The sequence below is a fragment of the Garra rufa genome, chromosome 7 (genome assembly GCF_049309525.1).
Source record: "Garra rufa chromosome 7, GarRuf1.0, whole genome shotgun sequence".
NCBI lineage: Eukaryota > Metazoa > Chordata > Actinopteri > Cypriniformes > Cyprinidae > Garra > Garra rufa.
This window is the reverse complement of record NC_133367.1, coordinates 42,747,300-42,771,123: the sequence shown is the minus strand read 5'-3', so window position 1 is coordinate 42,771,123 and position 23,824 is coordinate 42,747,300. Positions and strand designations below refer to the sequence as shown.

Sequence of the window (23,824 nt, the reverse complement as noted above, 5' to 3'; positions counted from 1 at the left end):
TGTAAACCTTAAACTAATAAAAACCCTGTCTTTAACACTTTAAGCTACATCAATTTTGTGAAACCAGAGCTTGTTTTTTTTTTAATGTGGCAGCCTCGCAAATGTAGCCAGTGACTTGTGTCTGCAAGTATCAGGGAATTATGGTTTATGGCAACCAGTAAAGATATTAGTGCATGCATATTTTCTAGGTGCTACATTTTTGTGGAGCACTGAGAACACTTGAAACTAAAACCCAGTTGCCACATACACAACCCTGCTGAAAAAACCAGCATATGCTGGTTTTTTCAGCAGGGAAATGCAGTACTCACTGCTCGCTAGTTACAATGCACTTCAAATGAGGCCTTATCCAGTATGCTACATAAGTTAGATGGTCACCATTAGTCATCAGTCCCACCCCATGTCCTTCTAGTCCCATTTGTCAGTGTACAAGTAATCAGAAGCTCACAAAACATTAAGACCAATTCTTTTTATTAAGTCAACAGAAGTGACATGGCATTTCCAATTATGTTCGGCCATAGCCAAATTCCTTAACATTGATGGGTCCAACAGAAGCTCTTTCCCACCGCAGATCTGAGGAACAAACCAAGTGAGAAAAGCAGTGCATGACAACCATAAAACGTTAAAAAGTTAATTCCAGACCTTTAAGCAGTTGATCACTTCCGACACTACAGATGGTGTCACAGCAGGCACACACCTGGTCAGAACCATCTGCAGATACCCAACTGACAAGACAGAAACCCTTAGGTTAAGGCAAACCTAACACCTATACACTCATTTATGAGCCAACATACCCATTAGCAGAGAACGAACAAGCTTTCTTTTCAGGTCTTGTTAGAGTATGGCTAGTTGCTGCAGCCACGTTTAAAAGGCATGTGATGTAGATCTGCAAAGACAGTAGTTTATAGACCATGGTAGCGTAACATCATATGAAGTGTTGCACAACTTGTCACACATACCAGTCCACTGTCTGCTTGTTGGAACCTGAATGCCTCCAGCTGAAACTGCAGCTTATTATCTTGAGTTCGGGGCATAAAGTGAGACCTGGCACCTGTGAGCTTGGCATCAACCAGGCACCTAGGAAAGAACCCAGTTAGACAGCTTATAATACTTGACAAGCAGGGCAACTGTCCTACAAACTCCAAATCAAACACCTTTAGCTTTCTAGTGATCTTGAAGACATTGATTAGCTTGCTCAGGTTTGATTACGTTTGAAGCTAAACTCTGCAGCACAGTGGCACTCCAGGACTGATGTTTCCCAGCCCTGTTCTTGAGGGAACGACATGGGCACCACTTACCCATTGTTCTCAATAAAGGAGTATCTGGGGACAGAGGTGACATCAGGAGTTGTTGTAGCCACACAGCTGTCCACAAACACACGGACAGGAACGTGACTGTATGAAAGCACAGATGCTTCAAGATTGAGCAGGTCACCCAGGAAATACCGGTTAGAAGGCCTCTCAAATTGCCAGTCATCTGCAGAAACAACTTTTAGCACAGGTTCTCAAGCACTGGAGTGTTATGAAAGCCTGTTATACCAACCAGTCATAAGCTTGAGGGAAAAGACAAAGACCTCCTCTGCAACTTCAGTAGATGCATATGGAACCCAAGTGGGCATCAAGGCGTCGCTGCTCACATTATTCAATCTGCAGAGAAATTGCATAGTCCAGTCATCTTACGGTGGCCTTCATACAGCCAGCAAACTTGAACTTAGCCCTCACTTTGAATAGTGACACTCGATACCAACCACCGCACTACTACTCCTAACAATAGGAACGCCATATGAAACCTCTTGTGGGGTGTAGAGAAGGTTGAACGAATAGACAAGCTCCTCTTCAGTCACCTAAATTGTGTGGCATGTTAATCGTGGAAACCATTCAGAAGCATAAGTTGTTAAGAGGAAGAAATTTAAACACCTCACCGTTATTGTACTACCACATCCATGCAGTTCAGACTCAAAGATGAGCACTTGAGCAGAAGGGTCTTTTCCAGTTGCACCACAGCCTCCCAGTGTGAAAGCAGATGAGCTCAGTATCTTCCCAGTCCCAAAGAAGTCTTCCATCACCTCCACATACACAGAGCTCTCAGCACACTGAGCTGCCACACTGCTGGCAGGAACAGGATGACGCAACTCAAAAGGAATATCTGGCTGCTGTGGTTCTTCTGGCAGGCTTGGAAAGCTCCATGTCAGTTTAGCCACTGGACCCATCATCATCTCTTTTGACTGAACACCAAAGAGATCTTGAGAAGGCCTTCCTGCTGGTGCTTGGGCAGAAAACGGAGCAGGAAACCTTTGTGGTGCAAATGTAGGGCTACCAGGGCCATATCTCAGAGGCATCCCAGAGTCAGTCTGCGGAACCTGTGACAGCGACCTAGTTTTAAAGTTGACTGGGGGCAAATTGTTTGCTGCTCTGGCTCTCCATTTTGTGTCAGAGAAGCCCAGTGCAAGAAAAACCACCAATCCAACATGCCAAAACGCCATTATTGCTCAGCTTGTAGTTCAATAATGCACTAGGGCTCTACCATCCAAATTTATACAGCTGAAAATCAGCATGGTTCCACCTCTCTAATGACAAGCATAATTGTTCTCTGGGCCTGCTAATTTACTTAATCAATATGCCACATGTGAAAGTCATTGATTCCTTGTTACTCAGAATAAATTAGACGTCCATATAAGGACATGTTGTATTATGAGCTATACCAGGGCCAGTATTCTTAAAGATTCTAAGAATCGTCTCAGAAAGCTTTTAATTTAGCTTAAAAATTCCTACATAGGAGTCTTAGCTTAAGAGTGATTCAGGATCAATCTAAGAGCAACTCTGAGTAAAGAAAAGACAAAAACTTTTATCTTAGTTGGTTGATCCTATTGCTAGCTATGACACAGCCTTTTGAAGGCTGTGATTGGTTGGTTGTCCAAGAAGGAAATAAAAGAGCACTTTTAAGTGTAGGGTCTAGTTTAAGCCTTCACTTTGAAATTATAGGCATAATTGTTCCTGTTTTACCGCACTACCACACACACACATTATATAAGTTTATATATTTGATATGTTTATATATATTTTTATTTATCCCGCTGTTAATGTTGTATTTAATGTATTTGATAGGTTATGAGCGTTAGTGTGTATCCTGTCACAAAATGTGGCAAAAAGTCCAACACAATGGGAATAGTGTGATTAAGGTTTGTACATGTCTATGATAATGCGACTAAAATAGGAATACTTCATCTGTCTTAATTCGATTTGTGTTTACTTCGATTATGACTTTAGTCAGCTTAAATTAATCAAAAACTTATGCCGTATGTATAAAACTTCTAAGAAATGCTTTTAAGAGTAGTCTTAAACTTTGACTTAAGTGTCAAAAAATTCTTAGTAAGAAGTAGGACTTTTTTAAGAGTAGGAGGCTTTTATAAAGCATCTAAAAGCAGCTTTCAGTAAAGTTTGAGACTGATTCTTAAGTTCTGACTTAAGTGTTGTAAATTAAGGACTACAATGATTGAAACACAAAATGGCTGCCCTTGAGCTCTGAATCAGCCAATAGTGAGCCTGCTCATGTGAGTCACAGCAGCACAACACCAATTATTTGATGGAACTTCAATACAAACATTTAATTAAGACACTATTTAATATTTCAGTGTATTTAAACAAATGCCTTGCATTGTGGAAAATTATCACAAATTATTATTAATGCTTTGAAATCCATGTCTCCTCATTTACAGTTGGAGCAATGATGTGAACAGCTCCAAGAACTCAAAGAAAGCCCACAAACTTAAAAGTTTCTTGTTTTGCAGCATGGTTTGACGGTCAGTTGGAAAGTCAATAAACTGCCTTTAAGTTGTGGCCAAGAGAGAGAAAAAAGTGTTACTGATTTTGTAAGCATATTGCATATTTGCTTGGAGTCAATTGTTTTACTTTAATTTTTTTGATAATAATGCAGTAAAATGTGTCATATTTTTTGGCATTGCTGTCCTAAAAAGAAATTATGAACACATGCAAAAACAAGAGAGGCCCAACACAAAATTAATAACTGATTATGTTGTATTCAATGTCAATGTTGACAGTTTACGTCCTTCCCCCTTTTGAGACTAAACCTTATTTAGATTACAACACTCTCCCACTGATATATTTATATTATATAGATCAGTGAACTCACCATTATGTCCTCATCCTCATCAGCTACATTGTGTGACTGTTTTAACTACTTTCAATTGAAAGCAGTTAGCAACATTGATCAGTGTTTTTTTCATATTTTGATGGTTTAAGTGAAATGTGAGGTCATTAAAACCCTCCACACATCACTTTTGGTCACTGATGTGTTTGGTGAGGTTAGGGTCACAATATTTAAGACCCTGCTTACTGTGTCATCACCAGTGCTTTGCTGCATTTTTACAATCTTTCAAATTTTCCAGTGAAAATAAATAAACAAACAAACATATTATTGCAGCTAGAGCATTGATTTGTAGAGTGGATTAAGTTATTATTCTTATTACTTGGTCAATTACAAAAATAAATTCATTAAAGAATGCTTGATGGTCACGATTGTATAATTTTATCAACTCCATATCATCATATAACTCCAATATGTCATGTGTGTGTTTCCTCCTTTTTACTGCCATTGTGTTACTCCTAACTAGGTTAGGAGACCTCTCCAACTCTCTTAAATAATTTAGGATCTGAGACCTAGTCTTAACACTTAAGAACTTTTATGAATCACTCTTTATCTTAAGTCCAGAAATAAGAGTAAAATTACGTCACTCTTAGAAATTTGAAATACTTTAGACTAAAATTTGACTCTGAGAAGCTTTATACATACGGCCCCTGGTATAGCTCATAATACAACATGTCCTTATATGGACGTCTAATTTATTCTGAGTAACAAGGAATCAATGACTTTCACATGTGGCATATTGATTAAGTAAATTAGCAGGCCCAGAGAACAATTATGCTTGTCATTAGAGAGGTGGAGCCATGCTGATTTTCAGCTGTATAAATTTGGATGGTAGAGCCCTAGTGCATTATTGAACTACAAGCTGAGCAATAATGGTGTTTTGGCATGTTGGATTGGTGGTTTTTCTTGCACTGGGCTTCTCTGACACAAAATGGAGAGCCAGAGCAGCAAACAATTTGCCCCCAGTCAACATTAAAGCTAGGTCGCTGTCACAGGTTCCGCAGACTGACTCTGGGATGCCTCTAAGATATGGCCCTGGTAGCCCTACATTTGCACCACAAAGGTTTCCTGCTCTATTTTCTGCCCAAGCACCAGCAGGAAGGCCTTCTCAAGATCTCTTTGGTGTTCAGTCAAAAGAGATGATGATGGGTCCAGTGGCTAAACTGACATGGAGCTTTCCAAGCCTGCCAGAAGAACCACAGCAGCCAGATATTCCTTTTGAGTTGCGTCATCCTGTTCCTGCCAGCAGTGTGGCAGCTCAGTGTGCTGAGAGCTCTGTGTATGTGGAGGTGATGGAAGACTTCTTTGGGACTGGGAAGATACTGAGCTCATCTGCTTTCACACTGGGAGGCTGTGGTGCAACTGGAGAAGACCCTTCTGCTCAAGTGCTCATCTTTGAGTCTGAACTGCATGGATGTGGTAGTACAATAACGGTGAGGTGTTTAAATTTCTTCTTCTTAACAACTTATGCTTCTGAATGGTTTCCATGATTAACATGCCACGCAATTTAGGTGACTGAAGAGGAGCTTGTCTATTCGTTCAACCTTCTCTACACCCCACAAGAGGTTTCATATGGCGTTCCTATTGTTAGGAGTAGTAGTGCGGTGGTTGGTATCGAGTGTCACTATTCAAGGTGAGGGCAAAGTTCAAGTTTGCTGGCTGTATGAAGGCCACCGTAAGATGACTTGACTATGCAATTTCTCTGCAGATTGAATAATGTGAGCAGCGACGCCTTGATGCCCACTTGGGTTCCATATGCATCTACTGAAGTTGCAGAGGAGGTCTTTGTCTTTTCCCTCAAGCTTATGACTGGTTGGTATAACAGGCTTTCATAACACTCCAGTGCTTGAGAACCTGTGCTAAAAGTTGTTTCTGCAGATGACTGGCAATTTGAGAGGCCTTCTAACCAGTATTTCCTGGGTGACCTGCTCAATCTTGAAGCATCTGTGCTTTCATACAATCACGTTCCTGTCCGTGTGTTTGTGGACAGCTGTGTGGCTACAACAACTCCTGATGTCACCTCTGTCCCCAGATACTCCTTTATTGAGAACAATGGGTAAGTGGTGCCCATGTCGTTCCCTCAGGAACAGGGCTGGGAAACATCAGTCCTGGAGTGCCACTGTGCTGCAGAGTTTAGCTTCAAACGTAATCAAACCTGAGCAAGCTAATCAATGTCTTCAAGATCACTAGAAAGCTAAAGGTGTTTGATTTGGAGTTTGTAGGACAGTTGCCCTGCTTGTCAAGTATTATAAGCTGTCTAACTGGGTTCTTTCCTAGGTGCCTGGTTGATGCCAAGCTCACAGGTGCCAGGTCTCACTTTATGCCCCGAACTCAAGATAATAAGCTGCAGTTTCAGCTGGAGGCATTCAGGTTCCAACAAGCAGACAGTGGACTGGTATGTGTAACAAGTTGTGCAACACTTCATATGATGTTACGCTACAATGGTCTATAAACTACTGTCTTTGCAGATCTACATCACATGCCTTTTAAACGTGGCTGCAGCAACTAGCCTTACTCTAACAAGACCTGAAAAGAAAGCTTGTTCGTTCTCTGCTAATGGGTATGTTGGCTCATAAATAAGTGTATAGGTGTTAGGTTTGCCTTAACCTAAGGGTTTCTGTCTTGTCAGTTGGGTCTCTGCAGATGGTTCTGACCAGGTGTGTGCCTGCTGTGACACCATCTGTAGTGTCGGAAGTGATCAACTGCTTAAAGGTCTGGAATTAACTTTTTAACATTTTATGGTTGTCATGCACTGCTTTTCTCACTTGGTTTGTTCCTCAGATCTGCGGTGGGAAAGAGCTTCTGTTGGACCCATCAATGTTAAGGAATTCGGCTATGGCCGAACATAACTGTTGACTTAATAAAAAGAATTGGTCTTAATGTTTTGTGAGCTTCTGATTACTTGTACACTGACAAATGGGACTAGAAGGACATGGGGTGGGACTGATGACTAATGGTGACCATCTAACTTATGTAGCATACTGGATAAGGCCTCATTTGAAGTGCATTGTAACTAGCGAGCAGTGAGTACTGCATTTGTGTATGTGGCAACTGGGTTTTAGTTTCAAGTGTTCTCAGTGCTCCACAAAAATGTAGCACCTAGAAAATATGCATGCACTAATATCTTTACTGGTTGCCATAAACCGTAATTCCCTGATACTTACAGACACAAGTCACTGGCTACATTTGCGAGGCTGCCACATTTATAAAAAAAAAAAAAAAAAAAGCTCTGGTTTCACAAAATTGATGTACCTTAAAGTGTTAAAGACAGGGTTTTTATTAGTTTAAGGTTTACAAGGTGCTACTTTGTTAGGTTTTCTCAGTTGCTTTTTTTTTTTTTTTTTTTTGAAATTCTCAATTAGTTCAATCTCCAGATCATTGTCACTTGTGCACATCAAAAAAGCAGTTTCTCATTTCTTTGAACAAGTTGCAAATGCTTTGGTACATCCATGCAAATGATTATGTATAATTCACTGTTTCCTATATTATCAATTGCTTATGTCATGTTGATCAAAATGTGTTTATAATGGGTCTCTGTTGAATAGTCTCATCCCCCACAACATTTAGGCATTGGTTCATATAAGTCTTTACATGCAAAATGGTTGAACAAGTTCATGTCAAGCATATTTCTATACATTTCCATTAGACTTTTTTTTTTTTTCTAAATCTGTCCTGTGATTCTTTCCACGCTGCATTGCAAGAGAAGATGTTTGTTGTGATGTGGATGAGAATTTGTGGCCCAACAGACAGGAATGTCAGGAGGTGTAGGAAGACTGCACTGTAATTCCTACAGCACTGCATGTACAGTTTTCACTAAGGAGAATGTCCTATGTTCACAGCACAGGTAGGACTACCTGCAAGGCATTTCTGCCTGACACACCTCCACCGGTGCCATTTAGGCTGGCTGCAGGGTCCTCAGCCGGAAGCCTCCCATCGTTGATGTTTCGCCCCTTTAATCGTGGAACATCTCGGGGTGGTGGAGCAGCGGTAGGGATGTCTCCCTACCACCCCCTGCAGGCAACCCTAGGATCCTTCTCTCCCCCATGACTTGTCTTTTCTCTGAAGCCATAGCCAGAAGCTCCCTTTCTCTGCCTCCTCTGCCAACTCTTTTAGTGCCCTTGATAATTTGGTGCCTCTGACACCAATAGACTTCAGGAGCCGTTGGATGGAGGTTCCAGAGAAGCCTCGGCAGCCAATTTCCACTGGATAAGTGACAGCGCGCCACCCTGCATCATTACACGTGTCTGCAAGGTCTGCATATCTCTCCTTCTTCCTCTAAAACGCAGCCTCCAGTCCGTCTTCCCATGGCACTGTTAGTTCGACCATGATGACTGTTTTTGCGACGGTGGACCAGAGCAAAATATCTGACCGGAGGGAGGTTATAGCAATTTGCTGTGGGAACTTCAGCTGATGATCCAGATCTGCTCTCAACTCCCAGTTGCTTCCAGGTGACAGCAGCAACCACGTCTTTGTGGTGCTGCTAAGCGCCTCACCCCTTGCACTCACAAACTGGAAAAGACCATGAAAATGTTACTGGTGTGGCCCTGTTGGCTTCCAGTCTGCGAGCCTCGATGACTTCTGCTAGTTTCCGCAGGACCTGGTCATGACGCCATCTGTATCGTCCTTGACTCAATGCTGCCTTGCAGCTGGCCAGGATGTGCTGTAAACTGGGATTCGGATGGCCGCTGAGCTGGCAGCTTTCCTCTGCGCCGTACCAGAGATGCATATTCTTGGGACTTGGGAGAGTATCATATGTTGCTCATAGGAAGCTCAACCTTGCTTGTGGCATTCTCCACAAATCCGTCCACGTCACAACCCTGTCAACAACAGCATCCCAGGTTGTCCATCTCCCTTGTTGGGACTGGCTTACGGCCTTGATCTTATACCTCTCTTTTTCCTCCCTCACGACTTCGGATATCACCAGTTTATTCCTTTCTGAATTTGAGGCTTAAGACCACATCCTAGGTGATGTTCCCCGACCCAGGCCTGCTCTGCCTTGTTGCACGAAACCAACAACTTCTTGATGTTTCAGGCAGTTAATGGCCTGGTGCACTGCATCTGTTGCTTTCCATTTCTTTCCAGTCTTTACTTGGGCATTGGTGTTTTGCACTGTCGGATCTGGTAAGTCCTTTATCTTGAACACCAGCCTCACTTTCTCTAGCTTGTAGCCCAAGCTGATGGATTTCAATGGGAGCCTCAAGGTGTCGCTTCCGAAAAGGTCTGCATTTGACAGACATCGGGGAAGGCCCAGCCACTTCCGAATGTAGTTGTTAGCTGTAGAGTCATTTTCTGAACTACTGATGAGACGATGTCGCACAGTTTGAGGGGACACATCAAGCGATAGTATAAGGTAAATTTGGTAACACCAAACCTTTAGATTGCTGGGCAGTAAGCTTTGATCAATCTTTTCCAGGCCATCGGAAATTGGGACAATTATAAGGGCCCACGCCCTTTAGGGGCCCCCAAAGATCTGCTTTGGTGTGGTGGTGGGGCCCAACCTCATATTTTGTCATAGGACCCAAAAATTGCGAGCGGCGCCCCTGTGTGACTTGGCTGGTTTTATCTTCATCCGGGCACAGTTTAACAATTCCTCAAGCTTTTTCAGCAACCTGTTGGTGGATGCTGCTGTCTGCAGGAAGGTGGTGATATCATCCATGTTGCATCGTATCGCGGGGAGTCGCTGGTCTGACTCAGATTTATATATATATATATATATATATATATATATATATATATATATACACACACACACACACACACACACACACACACACACACACACACATATACATATATATATATATATATATATATATATATATATATATATATACAGTATATGTGTGTGTATTATTTTTTTTGTATATTCAACAAACTTGATTTCTTTCGAGTATGTGTATGTTGTTAGAGTGTTTATGTATTTTTTTCTTGCAAAAGTAATTACTATATACTGCACACATTCTTTTTTTGTAACTACATGCACTGGACACTGTGATCCGTGTACGTTTGATGTAGTGAATGACCTGTAGTGCATATAGTATTGACTAATGTGTGTATGTATGATTTGAAAGCTTTGTTTGATTTTGAGTACAGGTGAAATGGTTTTTAAGGGATTGTTTGATTTTGCCAGGAGAGTCATGGGTTCTGTAAAATTGGTTTGAACATTTGTATTTGTGTTTAAGGTTTTGAGAAAATGAGTGATGGTTTCAAAAATGTGTTTTAGCAATTCAGAAAAACAAATTGTCATCAAAACTTTAGCCATAGTTTACATCAGAACATCCCTCCAGAGTACATGTTGTTATGTTGTTATATTGACAATATGACTAACCAATTTGACTGTCTTATCCGTACACAATGACAAAAGGACTTGTCATTCTGATGGCACTGACATGTTCATTGACACAGATATTTATTTTTGAGAGATGAACTAAGGATTTTGAGGAAGAGACTGGCTTTTGCAGGCAATCCATGGTGTTTTGCTATTTGTACACATGTTTTGAGAAATGCACTTAAAGTTTTGCAAATTTCAATTCTGATCTGAGAAATGTAGGCTACCAAAGCAACTGAGAAAAACATTTTGGTCAAAACTTCCAGAATCCCATTAGGTTTTAAAAGATGCTGGTGTTTTGGTGTTTAGTCAAAAGAGCAGTTGATGGGTCCAGTGGCAAAACTGACATTGAGCTTTCCAACACAACCAGAAGAACCACAACAGCCAGATCGTCCTTTTGAGTTGCGTCATCCTGTCCCAGTCAAGGAAGAAGCTGACAAGACGAGCACTTAAGGTTAAAAAGTGTATAAATTATAATTTCACTAGATAAGACCCTTCTTTCTCTGCTGGAATCATTTAAGGCCCTTTGAAGCTGCATTTAAACTGCATTTTGGAAGTTCAAACTTGCAGACAGCATAGAAGTCCACTATATGGAAAAAAAATCTGAAATGTTTTCCTCAAAAAACTATTTCTTTATGACTAAAGAAAGACATGAACATCTTGGATGACAAGGGATTGAGTATATTATCTGTAAATATTTGTTCTGGAAGTGAACTTCTCCTTCAAGGAACATAAGTACAATTGTGATGAACTTGTCTCATTTAAACTTGATCTGTTTTATACAGAATACCAAGTGAGATCCATTGCCAGCCATGTTAGACCTGATCGTCAGAGTAAGACTATCTCATATTTATATTAATGTGCTGCTTTAAATAATTTCTGTATTCCAGCTTTAACCCAATCCAGTGCATTTATTGTACTTATGCTCTTCATGACCTCTGATCTCTCACAGTTCTGTTATTCAGCGCAACATTTCGGAAGAAAATTGAAAAGCTGGCACGAGACATTTTGGTTGACCCTATTCATGTTGTGCAGGGAGACATAGGAGAGGTGTGTACTTAATTTCTTATACAAGTATTTGAATATGCACACTGTTTTTGAAAGTCTGTTTAAACGTTTTGTCTGATCTTCTCAGGCTAATGAAGATGTCACTCAGATAGTGGAAGTGCTGCCGTCTGGGGAGAAGTGGGGTTGGCTGACACGCAGGCTGGTTGAGTTCACCTCAGCTGGCTCCGTGCTGGTCTTTGTCACTTAAAAGGCTAGCTGTGAGGAGCTGGCTACAAATCTCAATCAAGAAGGTTATAGCCTAGGGCTGCTGCATGGAGACATGGATCAGAGTGAGAGGAACAAAGTCATCGCTGACTTTAAGAAGAAAAATCTGCCTGTATTAGTAGTTACTGATGTTGCTGGTTCGTAGGGCTTATTTTGTCTAGCTGCATCTGTTCAGGACAAATGAAGTATGTACGTTTGTGACCCTGGACCACAAAACCAGTCATAAGTTGCACAGTTATAGTGTGTGTGCATAATTATTAGGCACGTTGATATTGTGGTCATATTTTTTTTTTCCAAGCACATTCGACCAATTCCAAACCACATCAATCCTAATAACCACTATTCAGTTTGTATGGACTTATTTATAAGTGATATATAATTGTCCATGAAGGCGGGAAGTGAAAAACTCCTTATTGTTACGGATTAGCCAGGCTCAACCAGCAATTCATCACCGATCACCGTCACCTGGAGTCAATCAGCCAAGCACCTGCACGCAATCACCGAAGCACTTCAAGAGCACCTCACACACAGTCATCATTGTCCGGGCTCGTTTGCACGAAGCGGACTCATTTGAGCTTCACTCTAGTGGTCTCAAGTCTCTATCGAACTTTCCTGAATGCTTACCTTCTGATTACTTACCTGTCTTCTCGTCTGTTCCAGTTTAAGTCAAGTCTCTGTCTCCAGTCAACGGTGTGTCAGCCATAAGTCTGTCTACTGAACTCAAGCAGTGTGAGTGTGTCAACCTTCACCGGTCCTCCTCCCGTCGTTCCTGGAAAGGAAAAGTATCAAAGTCATCCCGACCTGTCTGAATCTCAAGAATCACATCCCTGGACTGTTTACTTACCCTGTTTTGCACGCTATCATCGTCATCCTGCTCTGCTGTGAATAAACCTGTTGATATTATCATTTACCTCTGTCTTCTGGTCTGCTTCCGTAACAGAAGCCCGGACCAATACAGTGTCAGCAGAGCAACATGTGCAACCCCGATCCAGAGCCCAGCCGGCTGTCACCACCCTGCAGCACGGAGCACCAGCCAGAGCCCGCCGCAGCGCCACGATCTGCCGCTCTTAAAGCGACAGGACATCGCGACTGACCAGGTGTGTGAGCCGGCTGAGATGTGCGTCACCGTGGGAGTCCTTGTGGAGATCGAGGGCTTAGAGGGAAGCCCCGCCCACACTCCTAATCCTGAGGGTGAGCTGCAACTGAGCTGTGGTGGCTATTATGAGAAGTTATTAGAAATTTTTGAAGTGGATTTTATTTCCCTTTTTTTGCGAGATTATTCCCAGCCGTCCTGAGTCCCCGCTGGTTCCGCCCAGCCGTCCTGAGTCCCCGCTGGTTCCGCCCAGCCGTCCAGAATCCCCGCTGGTTCCGCCCAGCCGTCCTGAATCTCCGCCAGTCTCATCTAGTCTTCCAGAGTCTCCGAAAGCTCCCTTCAGCCGTCCAGAATCTCCGCCAGTCTCATCCTGTCTTCCAGAATCCCCGCTGGTTCCGCCCAGCCGTCCAGAATCTCCGCCAGTCTCACCCTGTCTTCCAGAATCTCCGCTGGTTCCGTCCAGCTCGTCTATGTCTCCGAAGTTCCCACCCAGCCTCCCTCTCCCGCCTCCACGCAAGCCAGCCAGTCCTTCAGCCCTGTCTCTGCCACAGCCTGTCTGTCCCACAGCTCACCCTCAGGCAGCACCACCTAGGAGTGTGGTTCCATCGTGGGACATCCAGGCTCCAGCTCCGCCAAGGCGTGTCGTTCCCCAGTCCCGGCCTACATCCTCCGAGTCCTGGACTCCACCTCGGTCCTCCGACCCTTCGGCCCCGCCTTGGCTCCTGGATCCCTCATCTCCACCGTGGCCCGTCATCCCACCAGCTCCACCGGGCTCCCTCGACTCTCCTGCTCCGCCTTGGTCAGTCGTTGACCATCCGTCGCCACAAGACTCCATTCCTCCGGCTCCGCCTCGTCCCTCCGGCTCTGTCAGGCTCCTCCTTCCCTCCGGCTCCGCCTATGTCCTCTGTCGCTCCGGTGTCACTGCGGTCTTCCGGAGCCCCAGCTCTGCCTCGGTCCCCTGAGCCATCGGCGTTACCTCAGCCCTCCAGACCTGCAGTGTCACCCTGGCTCACCGTCTGCTCGGCCGCACCTGGCTCACTGCTACCAGAGGCTTCATCTCCGTCGCTCGGCCCCAGGGTGTCGTTGGTTAGCTCTCCACCATGGCTCCTCCCTCCCTCGACTCCGCCCTGAGGCGTCATCCTGGATGGACTCTGGACCACCATCTGGCTCCTCCTGCTTCTGGCTCCTCCCTGGCTCCTCCCGTCTACTCCACCCTGGCTATATGGTCCTGACCCTTGTTCAATCGCCTGTTCTTCACCTGCCTCATGCCCGCCTCCTGAACCCCCACCCACCCTCCTCTGTTGTATCCTTTTAGGCGCGAGGACGCGCCTTTCCGGGAGGGGGGCGATATGTTACGGATTAGCCAGGCTCAACTAGCAATTCATCACCGATCACCGTCACCTGGAGTCAATCAGCCAAGCACCTGCACGCAATCACCGAAGCACTTCAAGAGCACCTCACACACAACCATCATTGTCCGGGCTCGTTTGCACGAAGCGGACTCATTTGAGATTCACTCTAGTGGTCTCAAGTCTCTATCGAACTTTCCTGAATGCTTACCTTCTGATTACTTACCTGTCTTCTCGTCTGTCTTCTCATCAGGGACTATTTAGTCTCCAGCGCCACCGTTTTCCAGAACTGCAACCTACCTTGAGTCTCCAGAAGTGCAATGTGTCAGGTTCTCAGAGACTTTGCTTGGGCAAAAAATCTTAAAAATTAACCCTCAATTAATACGAATAACATTCTGAAGTGTTGTGAAATACATGGAGACTGTTGTTTTTTTTTTTTTTTTTTTTATAAAAGGCTTTATAGACCGATCAGTTGAGAGTGGCTCTTGAAGGACCAGCACCACATCCTCTTGTAGCACTCTTTCAAAAATGTTTTCCAGAATCTGGCAGCAAGTTTTAAGAGTTCATTTTCCATCCCTGCAAGACCGACATTTCAGGATAGGAGATGGACTAAAACTGAAGTCCCAAAACTTACTGCCAGATTCTGGAGGATAAACTCGAAAGAGTGCTACAAGAGGATGTGGTGCTGGTCCTTCAAGAGCCACTCTCAACTCATCTGTCTATAAAGCCTCTTTATGTATTTCACAACACTTCAGAATGTTATTCTTATTATTTGAGGGTCATTTTTTAAGATTTTTTGCCCAAGCAAAGTCTTTGAGAACCTTACACATTGGAGACTCAAGGTAGGTTGCAGTTCTGGAAAACGGTGGCACTGGTGTAGTGGACCACGCATTCCAGGGCCAGTTTAGGGCAAGGGCCCCTCCCTGGCCACAATAGTGGACAAAGGTTTGCTACATTTTGATTGGATCTTGGTGGACTAACATATGCAAACTGTCCAACGCCATCAGATAAGGATGCCAGGACAACTGCCAGACACCTCTTAGAGGGCAAGAAGAGACCTTTGGGACAAAAACCCAGGAAGAACAGAACTTCCTATTGGTCAAGACGCAGTTTCTGCCCTTCACCCACCTTGATACTGTTTCCTAAGGTTTGGCCTGTGGTGGCCATAAAAATTCCTTAGGATCTCCAGACGCAGCACGCAGTGGGGGAAACAAAGAGAGATCACAAAGATCCATCCAAATCCATTCATAACTATGTTTTCAAACCTTGAACTGATGCGAACCATAACACACACATCTTATACTTATTCAGAGAAATAAGTATTCTCACTGACAGCGATGTGTAGTGCAACATCTTACACAAACTCAGCTGTTAATGGACAAATGAATGCATGCATGACAGTTCAATCTTTTCCCATCATGTTTGGACTTAATGTGTTCATTACATGACCAAATGTTTTCTGATTGTGTTTTGGAAAATGAGAAATGCACCAGTAAAACATTATTGACACCTTTTTTTTAACTTTGTGTTTGGACTATGCAAATTACTTCCACAAGAGGAAAGAAGGGTGGGCTACCCCATGTCCCCCCGCTCTGATGGAACCAGCCAATCACAGCATGGAAATGGAGAAGCACCAAATTGCAATCTCCTCCTCATCGAAAAGTTATAAAGGTACCTCTCCAAAAGACACTCCTTGTTCTGAGTCTGAGGCCCGGCAGGGTAAGACGTTAACAGATCAAACTTCGTACTGAGTCTGAGTCCCGTCGGGGAAAGACATAACAGTTACACTAAGTTCTGAGTCTGAGTCCCGTAGGGGAAGGGACACTAACAGAGCAACTTTGTTCTGAGTCTGCGGCCCGTTACAGGGAAAGCAGCAACAGATAACGGTTCTGAGTCTGAGCCCAGGCAGGGTAAGACACTAACAGAGCACCAACAAAGTACTGAGTCTGAGTCCCGTCGGGGAAAGACATAACAGTTACACCTCCATTCTGAGTCTCCAGCATGTCCAGGGGAAAGTAACAGATCAAACTTCTTTCTGAGTCTGTGGCCCGTTACTGGGAAGGCAGCTACAGATACCTCCATTCTGAGTCTCCAGCTCCACAAGAGAGAGACACTAACAGACACAACTATTCTGAGCCTACTGTCCAGACAGACAGAAACAGATGCTCCACGCTTCAAGTCTCCAGCTTTAAGGCAGCAGCAGATACGACCACGTTCTGTCTGTGAAGAAAGAGATATTTTCCACGTTCAGAGTCTTCGTCCAGCGAGGCAACAACAGATGCAGCACGTCCTAAGTCTCCATCCGAGAGAGACAAAGCGGATTGAACAAGTTCTGAGTCTCTAGCCCAGAGAGGCAGAAGACCAACAGACATTTGCAACAAGGTTGAGCTCCAGCAAGCAAACCTTCACTTCAGGTACCTTTGCTTGCGTGTTCCAAGCTAAGGGCCTTCAGCACCTACACCAGGGCCACATCTGCGTGTTCCAGATCTTAGGACCCTTTGGTGCTCCAGGAGAACAGCATCCTACAGCGCTTCATGCTCAAGGCTGTCGAAACGGATTCCTGCTCCTTTTCCCACTGACTGCTCCCAGCACAACCAGTGGAAGAATTCACCGCTACCGGACTGCTAAATCAACCACAGAGAACGTAAATATCACTTCCAATCCTCTTCCAGAGACCTTGGCATTGTTGTGTACTATCAGTATATGATTTTTCTAATTTACATTAGATAGTGTATAGCTGATTGCAGTTGATAACAAATAATAGCTCATTTATTTGTTTGATGCAAAATAAGGTTCTTCACCTTATTTGTTTCAGAGTAGCAACAGTTTATCTTTCCATAAGATAACATAGCTATGACATAGTAACACCCAACTGAATCACATTTTATGCATCTTATGCACTTTATTCCTTTTGCATTTATTGTATTCATTTAATAGTTGATTACTCTTGTCTATCATTTGTTAATAAATTTATTTTATTACACTTGTGTCTTCCTTGTGTTGATAATACAGTGAGAGGTTCTACAAGCTAGATATCCCACCAATCTTTCTTATGTGATGTACTCATAACCGCACATTAAGTGACATGTGATCCAAGAATCATAACGTCATCGGTGATACGAGTACCCATCACTACACTATTTCGCCTTCCTAGTGGGCGAAAGCAGAACTCACTACATAATTGGCATCCTTATGTGGGCCAAGTTAAAATGAAATGAGTCTCCTGTAAAATTCACTACACTGGAGACTAAATGGTTCCTGATGGTTTCATATCTAATTCTTAACATTAATTCTTTCTTCTTTTTTTTTGCAATTAACATGCATCTTTTCTCCTCCACTTGTTTTTTTTTCTGACAATGCAGACGTAACGAGCGTTTTTCTGTCCGGTGGTCATGCTTTAACTTAGCAAATTCCAATATTGCATTAGTATTGCATCCTTCTCATGGGCATTTAATAGTTTTTTACATTTTGAGGTGAATCTCTTTTTTTTTTTTTTTTTGGCTCATTTTATCTGTAAAAGAAAATGTGCCTAATAATTCTGCACACCGGAATATAGGGAGTTTTTCATTTCCAGCCTTCATGGACAATTATATATCACTTATAAATATAATAATTAAATACAAACTGAATAGTTATTAAGATTGATGTGGTTTGGAATTGGTCAAATGTCCTTGGGGAAAAAAATGACCACAATATCAACATGCCTAATAATTATGCACACCGTGTATTTGTAGCAGTAGCCAACAATAGATTGTATGGGCCAACATTTTTGTTTTGTTTTTTTTTAATGCCAAAAGTCATAAGGATATTAAATAATTTCCTACCACAAATATATCAAAACTTAATTTTTGATTAGTAATATGCATTGCTAAGAACATCATTTGGACAACTTTAAATGAGATATTTAGATTTTTCTGTACCCTCCAGATTTTCAAATAGTTATTGATTATTTATTTATTTATTGATGTATAAATCTCAATTTTAAAAACTTACCCTTATGACTGGGTTTGTGGTACAGGGTCACATTTGTTACTACTTGTTACTTTTATTATAAATATTCTTTTTTGTTTTTTGTATTAATTAAAAATTATCTTGTATTTCTCAGCTCGTGGGTTGGATATTCCATCTATCCGTACAGACATTGATACACATACATTTTTACATCAATGAGAGGTGGTGTACTGATGTAACAGTGTTAAAGAAAATATGCTGTTCTGATGTTGAAGCGCTTTTCATAAACTGTAAGCCGTTCTATTCGCCGCGAGAGTTTTGCTCGTTCATTCTCGTGAGTGTGTACATTCCACCGCAAGCGCACGTGAGCCTGGCATTACAGAAACTCGCCGATCACATCACAGAGACAGAACAACAACACCCGGACTCTGTTTTAATCATTCTTGGGGATTTTAATAGAGCAAATCTCTCCCGTGAACTGCCAAAATACAGACAGCACGTCACATGTCCGACCAGAGATAGTAATATATTGGACCACTGTTACACCACAATAAGGAATGCATATCACTCTGTCTCACGGGCAGCTTTGGGACTCTCTGATCACTGCCTGGTTCATCTTATACCAACCTACAGGCAACAACTTAAATCTGCTAAACCTGTAGCAAAGTCTGTAAAGAGACGGACCAGCGAAACAGAGCAAGTTTTACAGGCATGTTTTGATTGTACTGATTGGAGTGTTTTTGAAGCTGCTGCTACTGATCTGGACGAGCTTACAGAGTCTGTTACTTCATATATCAGTTTCTGTGAGGATTTATGCATTCCTACCAGGACTCGTTTAACTTACAACAACGACAAACCATGGTTCACTGCAAAACTCAGACAGCTTCGTCATGCCAAAGATGATGCTTATAGGAAAGGGGACAAAGTCTTGTATAAAGAGGCCAAATACACACTGGAAAAGGAGATCAAAGTGGCAAAGAGAAATTATTCCGAAAAGATAAGGAACCAATTTCATTCCAGTGACTCTTCATCAGTGTGGAAAGGTCTAAAACACATCACCAATTACAAGACATCATCCCCCAGCATTTTGCAGAATCAGCAACTGGCAGACGATCTGAACGAGTTCTATTGTCGGTTTGAAAAGACACCATTTACACCTCCAACATCACCCCTCTCCCCCACTCCTGCAACTCCCATTCAAATCAGTGAAGATGATGTGCGCAAGGTCTTCAAAAGGAACAAAAGAAGAAAGGCACCAGGCCCTGACGGTGTGACACCAGCCTGTCTGAAAACCTGTGCTGACCAGCTGGCCCCCATTTTCTCACAGATCTTCAATAGGTCTTTGGAGTTGTGTGAAGTCCCCGCCTCTCTGAAACGCTCGGAAATCATCCCCATTCCAAAGAAACCCAAAATAACAGGACGTAACGACTACAGACCTGTGGCGCTAACATCTGTCGTCATGAAGTCGTTTGAAAAACTGGTTTTGGCTTATCTGAAGGACATCACCGGACCCTTACTGGACCCCCTGCAGTTTGCTTATCGAGCAAACAGGTCTGTAGATGATGCAGTGAACATGAGTCTACATTTCATACTGCAGCATCTGGACAAATCAGGGACTTATGTGAGGATCCTGTTTGTGGACTTCAGTTCAGCCTTCAACACTATCATGCCAAACCTCCTCCTGCCCAAACTAACTCAGCTCTCTGTGCCCACCGCTCTCTGTCAGTGGATCAACAGCTTCCTGACAGACAGGCAGCAGCTAGTGAGGCTGGGAAAATTCTCATCCAGCACCCGTACTATCAGCACTGGCGCCCCTCAGGGTTGTGTCCTCTCCCCACTGCTCTTCTCCCTGTATACTAATGACTGTACCTCCAAAGACCCCTCTGTCAAGCTCCTGAAGTTTGCAGACGACACCACAATCATCGGCCCCATTCAGGACGGTGACGAGTCTGCTTACAGACAGGAGGTAAAAGAGCTGGCTGTCTGGTGCAGTCATAACAACCTGGAGCTCAACACGCTCAAAACTGTGGAGATGATCATAGACTTCTGGAAAAACCCCCCTGCTCTCCCCCCACTCACCATCATGAACAGCACTGTAAACACAGTGGAGTCATTCAGGTTCCTTGGCAAAACCATCTCTCAGGACCTGAAGTGGGACATTCACATAGACACCATTGTGAAAAAGGCCCAGCAGAGGCTGTACTTCCTCCGCCAGCTGAGGAAGCTCAACCTGCCACAGGAACTGCTGAAACAGTTTTACTCTGCCATCATTGAATCCGTCCTCTGCACTTCAATTACCATCTGGTTCAGCTCAGCTACCAATTCTGATCTCAGAAGACTATGTCGCATAGTCCGGACTGCTGAACGAATCATTGGTACAACCCTCCCTACCCTTCAAGATCTCTACTTATCCAGAGTACGAAAAAGGGCTGCCAAAATTACTCTGGACCCCTCACATCCAGCACACTCACTTTTTGAACTGTTACCATCTGGTCGGCGCTACAGAGCACTGAGCACTAGAACGACCAGACACCGAAACAGTTTCTTTCCTCAGGCAATCCATCTCATGAACACTTGATCGTGGAACATACAACACTATACATTCTTTATTCATTTTTCCGTTATTTATTTAAAGCACATACTTACTTCCATTCAAATGTCTTTGCTATTTTTGCACATTGTCTGTCTTGTATACTTGTATATTGTTCTTTTTATAATATGTATCGTCTTGTCACTGTCATTCTGTAGCACTGTGGAGCTCTGTCACAAAAACAAATTCCTAGTATGTGCAAACATACCTGGCAATAAAGCTCATTCTGATTCTGATTCTGATTCTGATACACATTGAATTGGTAGAACTGGTCGTGCAGGAGAGAAAGGTGTAGCTTACACACTGGTCACCACTAAAGACACTTCATTTGCTGGTGACTTGGTTCGAAATTTAGAGGGGGCCAATCAGAGTGTTTCAAAATACCTAATGGACCTGGCAATGCAGGTAAAACAATGACCTGAATTACAATACACACACCTTTTATAGTACAACATGTTTCACAGACTTTATCGACTATTCTTTTCTTTTTTTTTTTTTTTTTCTAGAATCCCTGGTTCAGGAAATCCCGCTTTAAGGGAGGGAAAGGGAAGAAGCTAAATATTGGAGGTGGAGGCCTGGGTTACAGAGAGCGACCAGGCCTTGGATCTGAATCCACTGTTAGTTTGGCTGTTGCTTGCTTGCTTTATTCATTTATTTATTAATTTAAAAAGTTTATTAGAGTAAAACATTTTTTTGTCTTATTTGCGATTGCAGGAATGCAGTGGTGCTGCTGCTGCTCTTGGTAATTTATGAAGCCTACAAACCCTCTACTGGAGCAATGGGAGACCGTATGTCTGCCCTAAAGCAAGCATTTCAGGTAAAACAATCTACCTAGTTTTTCATTTTTGTCTTAAAGGATTAGTTCACTCCTGAATGAAAATTTCCTGATAATTTACTCACCCCATGTTATCCAAGATGTTCATGTCTTTCTTTCATCAGTCGAAAAGAAAATAAGATTTTTGAGGAAAACATTCTAGGATTTTTCTCTACACGATCCCAGCCGAGGAGTAAGGGTTTTACCTAGCGAAATGATCTGTCATTCTGTAAAAAAAGAAAAGAAAATTGTATAATTTTAAACACAAATGCTTGTCTTGCACTAGTTTGACTTTACACATTACGTAATCACATTGAAAAGTTCATGCGTGATGTAGGCAGAAGTACCCGACCCAGTGTTGACATGCAAAGAAAGTCAAACCGCCTTTACAAAAAGTTAAAACAATGATGTCAGATTATTTTGAAGTTGGAGAAGAAAATGAGAGTTTTTCGCCATACCCTACTTTTTTGAAATAGAGTGCACAGACTAAGAACTAATTGTGCGTAACCTTTCCAACATAATTGATTCATGCATCGCAGAGCATATGTGGTTAAAAAAGGTATAAAAATGTTTCTTTTCAGAAACTGACTGATCGTTACACTAGATAAAACCCTTACTCCTCGGCTGGGATTATGCAAAGCCTTTTGAAGTTGCATTGAAACTGCGATATGGACCTTCAGCCCGTTGATCCCTATTGAAGTACACTTTATAGAGAAAGATCCTGTAATGTTTTCCTCAACTTATTTTTGACTAAAGTAGAAAAGACATGAACATCTTGGATTACATGGGTGAGTAAAGGATCAAGAAATTAATTCAGGAGTGAACTAATAGTTTTCTTTGCTTTCCTCAAGTTCTTCACTAAACATATATAGATGTATGTACCTTTTTTTTTTTTTTTTCTCAGGCTCAGTATAAAAACCACTTTGTGACAGCATCTGGTGTTCCACCTAAACTCACCACAAAGTCCAGCAGCTCCTCTGGGTGGACCAGTGCGGGAAGTCTAAGTTCTTTGCCTTCAGGAGCACCAGAGGGGCCTGACAGAACTCATCTGTCCTACACACCATCGCCCTCTTCCTCGTTTTCCCTGATGCCGCAGCCTCCTGCCCTGAGCTCGGGCACCAAAATGAGTGGATTCAGTGGTGCAGGCTCCCTGAGCTCAGTTTCAGACTCTTACTCTAGCTCGTCTTCAAAAGAGGAGATAGTCATTATCATCGTCATGGTGACAGGTATAGTGACCGAGACTGTCATAGCGATAGCTGAAACGGTGAAGGGAGCCATAGGGACAGAGAGGGACGGTCAGAAAGAGATGGGGGTGAGAGGTCAGGGAGTCATAAAGAGAGCTTTGCAGTTCCTGATCCCCCCAAACGTAAGAAAAGCAGATGGGACAATAAAAGTGTACAGGATAGAACCGGACTACTGTTCTTAGATCAGCCTCCCCAGCAGTGTCTTTACCTGTCTGCTTGTGTTTTTGTTCATATGTGAGATGAAGCTGGGAAACTCAACCACCCTTGTCATTTAAAAGAAATAAATACATCCAATATAGGCTGTTTCAGCCATTTAGATCTGTGAATTGGCTAGATTAATAACATGCACCTTGAGCCTAAGTGTTGTGTTAAAGTAGGCACACAAATTGTTTCTTTCTGAAGAAACTAATAGGATGATAAATATTGACTCTGGCTGTGTAACAAAATAATAACAAAATTGATTTGAAAACTCTGTTAATAGTTTTTATTACTGTGTGCTGCTTCACAAACTCTTTGTGAACTACAGGGTGTGCCATTTATATGGATACACCTTAATAAAATGGGAATGGTTGGTGATATTAACGTCCTGTTTGTGGCACATTAGTATATGTGAGGGGGCAAACTTTTCAAGATGGGTGGTGACCATGGTGGCCATTTTGAAGTCGGCCACCTTGGATCCAACTTTTGTTTTTTCAATAGGAAGAGGGTCACGTGACACATCAAACTTATTGGGAATTTCACAAAAAACAAAAACAATGGTGTGCTTGGTTTTAACGTATCTTGAAAAGTTTGCCCCCTCACATATACTAATGTGCCACAAACAGGACGTTAATATCACCAACCAATCCCATTTTATTAAGGTGTATCCATATAAATGGCCCACCCGGTGTATATTTTTTGGAGTCTTTCTTTAAGATTTCCCAGTGTGTTTTAATGTGTGCTGTCATGTTTCAAATACCATTTTTTAAGTTCTTAATGTCCATTAATGAGCTTAGCTTTTGCTCATACCTGTTAATATTTTG

General features: G+C 42.7%; 2 protein-coding genes and 1 pseudogene across 2 annotated transcripts; 2 read left to right on the top strand and 1 right to left on the bottom strand.

Moving 5' to 3' along the window:
- Positions 1–502: 502 nt before the first annotated feature.
- LOC141338181 (zona pellucida sperm-binding protein 3-like) lies at positions 503–2,479 on the bottom strand. The gene is made up of 8 exons (XM_073843735.1): positions 1,919–2,479; positions 1,719–1,840; positions 1,540–1,643; positions 1,296–1,473; positions 957–1,074; positions 792–883; positions 640–722; positions 503–570 (listed from the first exon to the last, which is right to left on the bottom strand). Exons 1-8 carry the CDS (start codon positions 2,477–2,479, stop codon positions 503–505), a joined length of 1,326 nt encoding a protein of 441 aa, XP_073699836.1.
- A 2,554-nt stretch (positions 2,480–5,033) lies between these two features.
- LOC141338180 (zona pellucida sperm-binding protein 3-like) lies at positions 5,034–7,010 on the top strand. The gene is made up of 8 exons (XM_073843734.1): positions 5,034–5,594; positions 5,673–5,794; positions 5,870–5,973; positions 6,040–6,217; positions 6,439–6,556; positions 6,630–6,721; positions 6,791–6,873; positions 6,943–7,010. Exons 1-8 carry the CDS (start codon positions 5,034–5,036, stop codon positions 7,008–7,010), a joined length of 1,326 nt encoding a protein of 441 aa, XP_073699835.1.
- A 3,803-nt stretch (positions 7,011–10,813) lies between these two features.
- LOC141338179 (ATP-dependent RNA helicase DDX42-like) lies at positions 10,814–23,040 on the top strand (annotated as a pseudogene).
- The last annotated feature ends 784 nt before the right edge of the window (positions 23,041–23,824 follow it).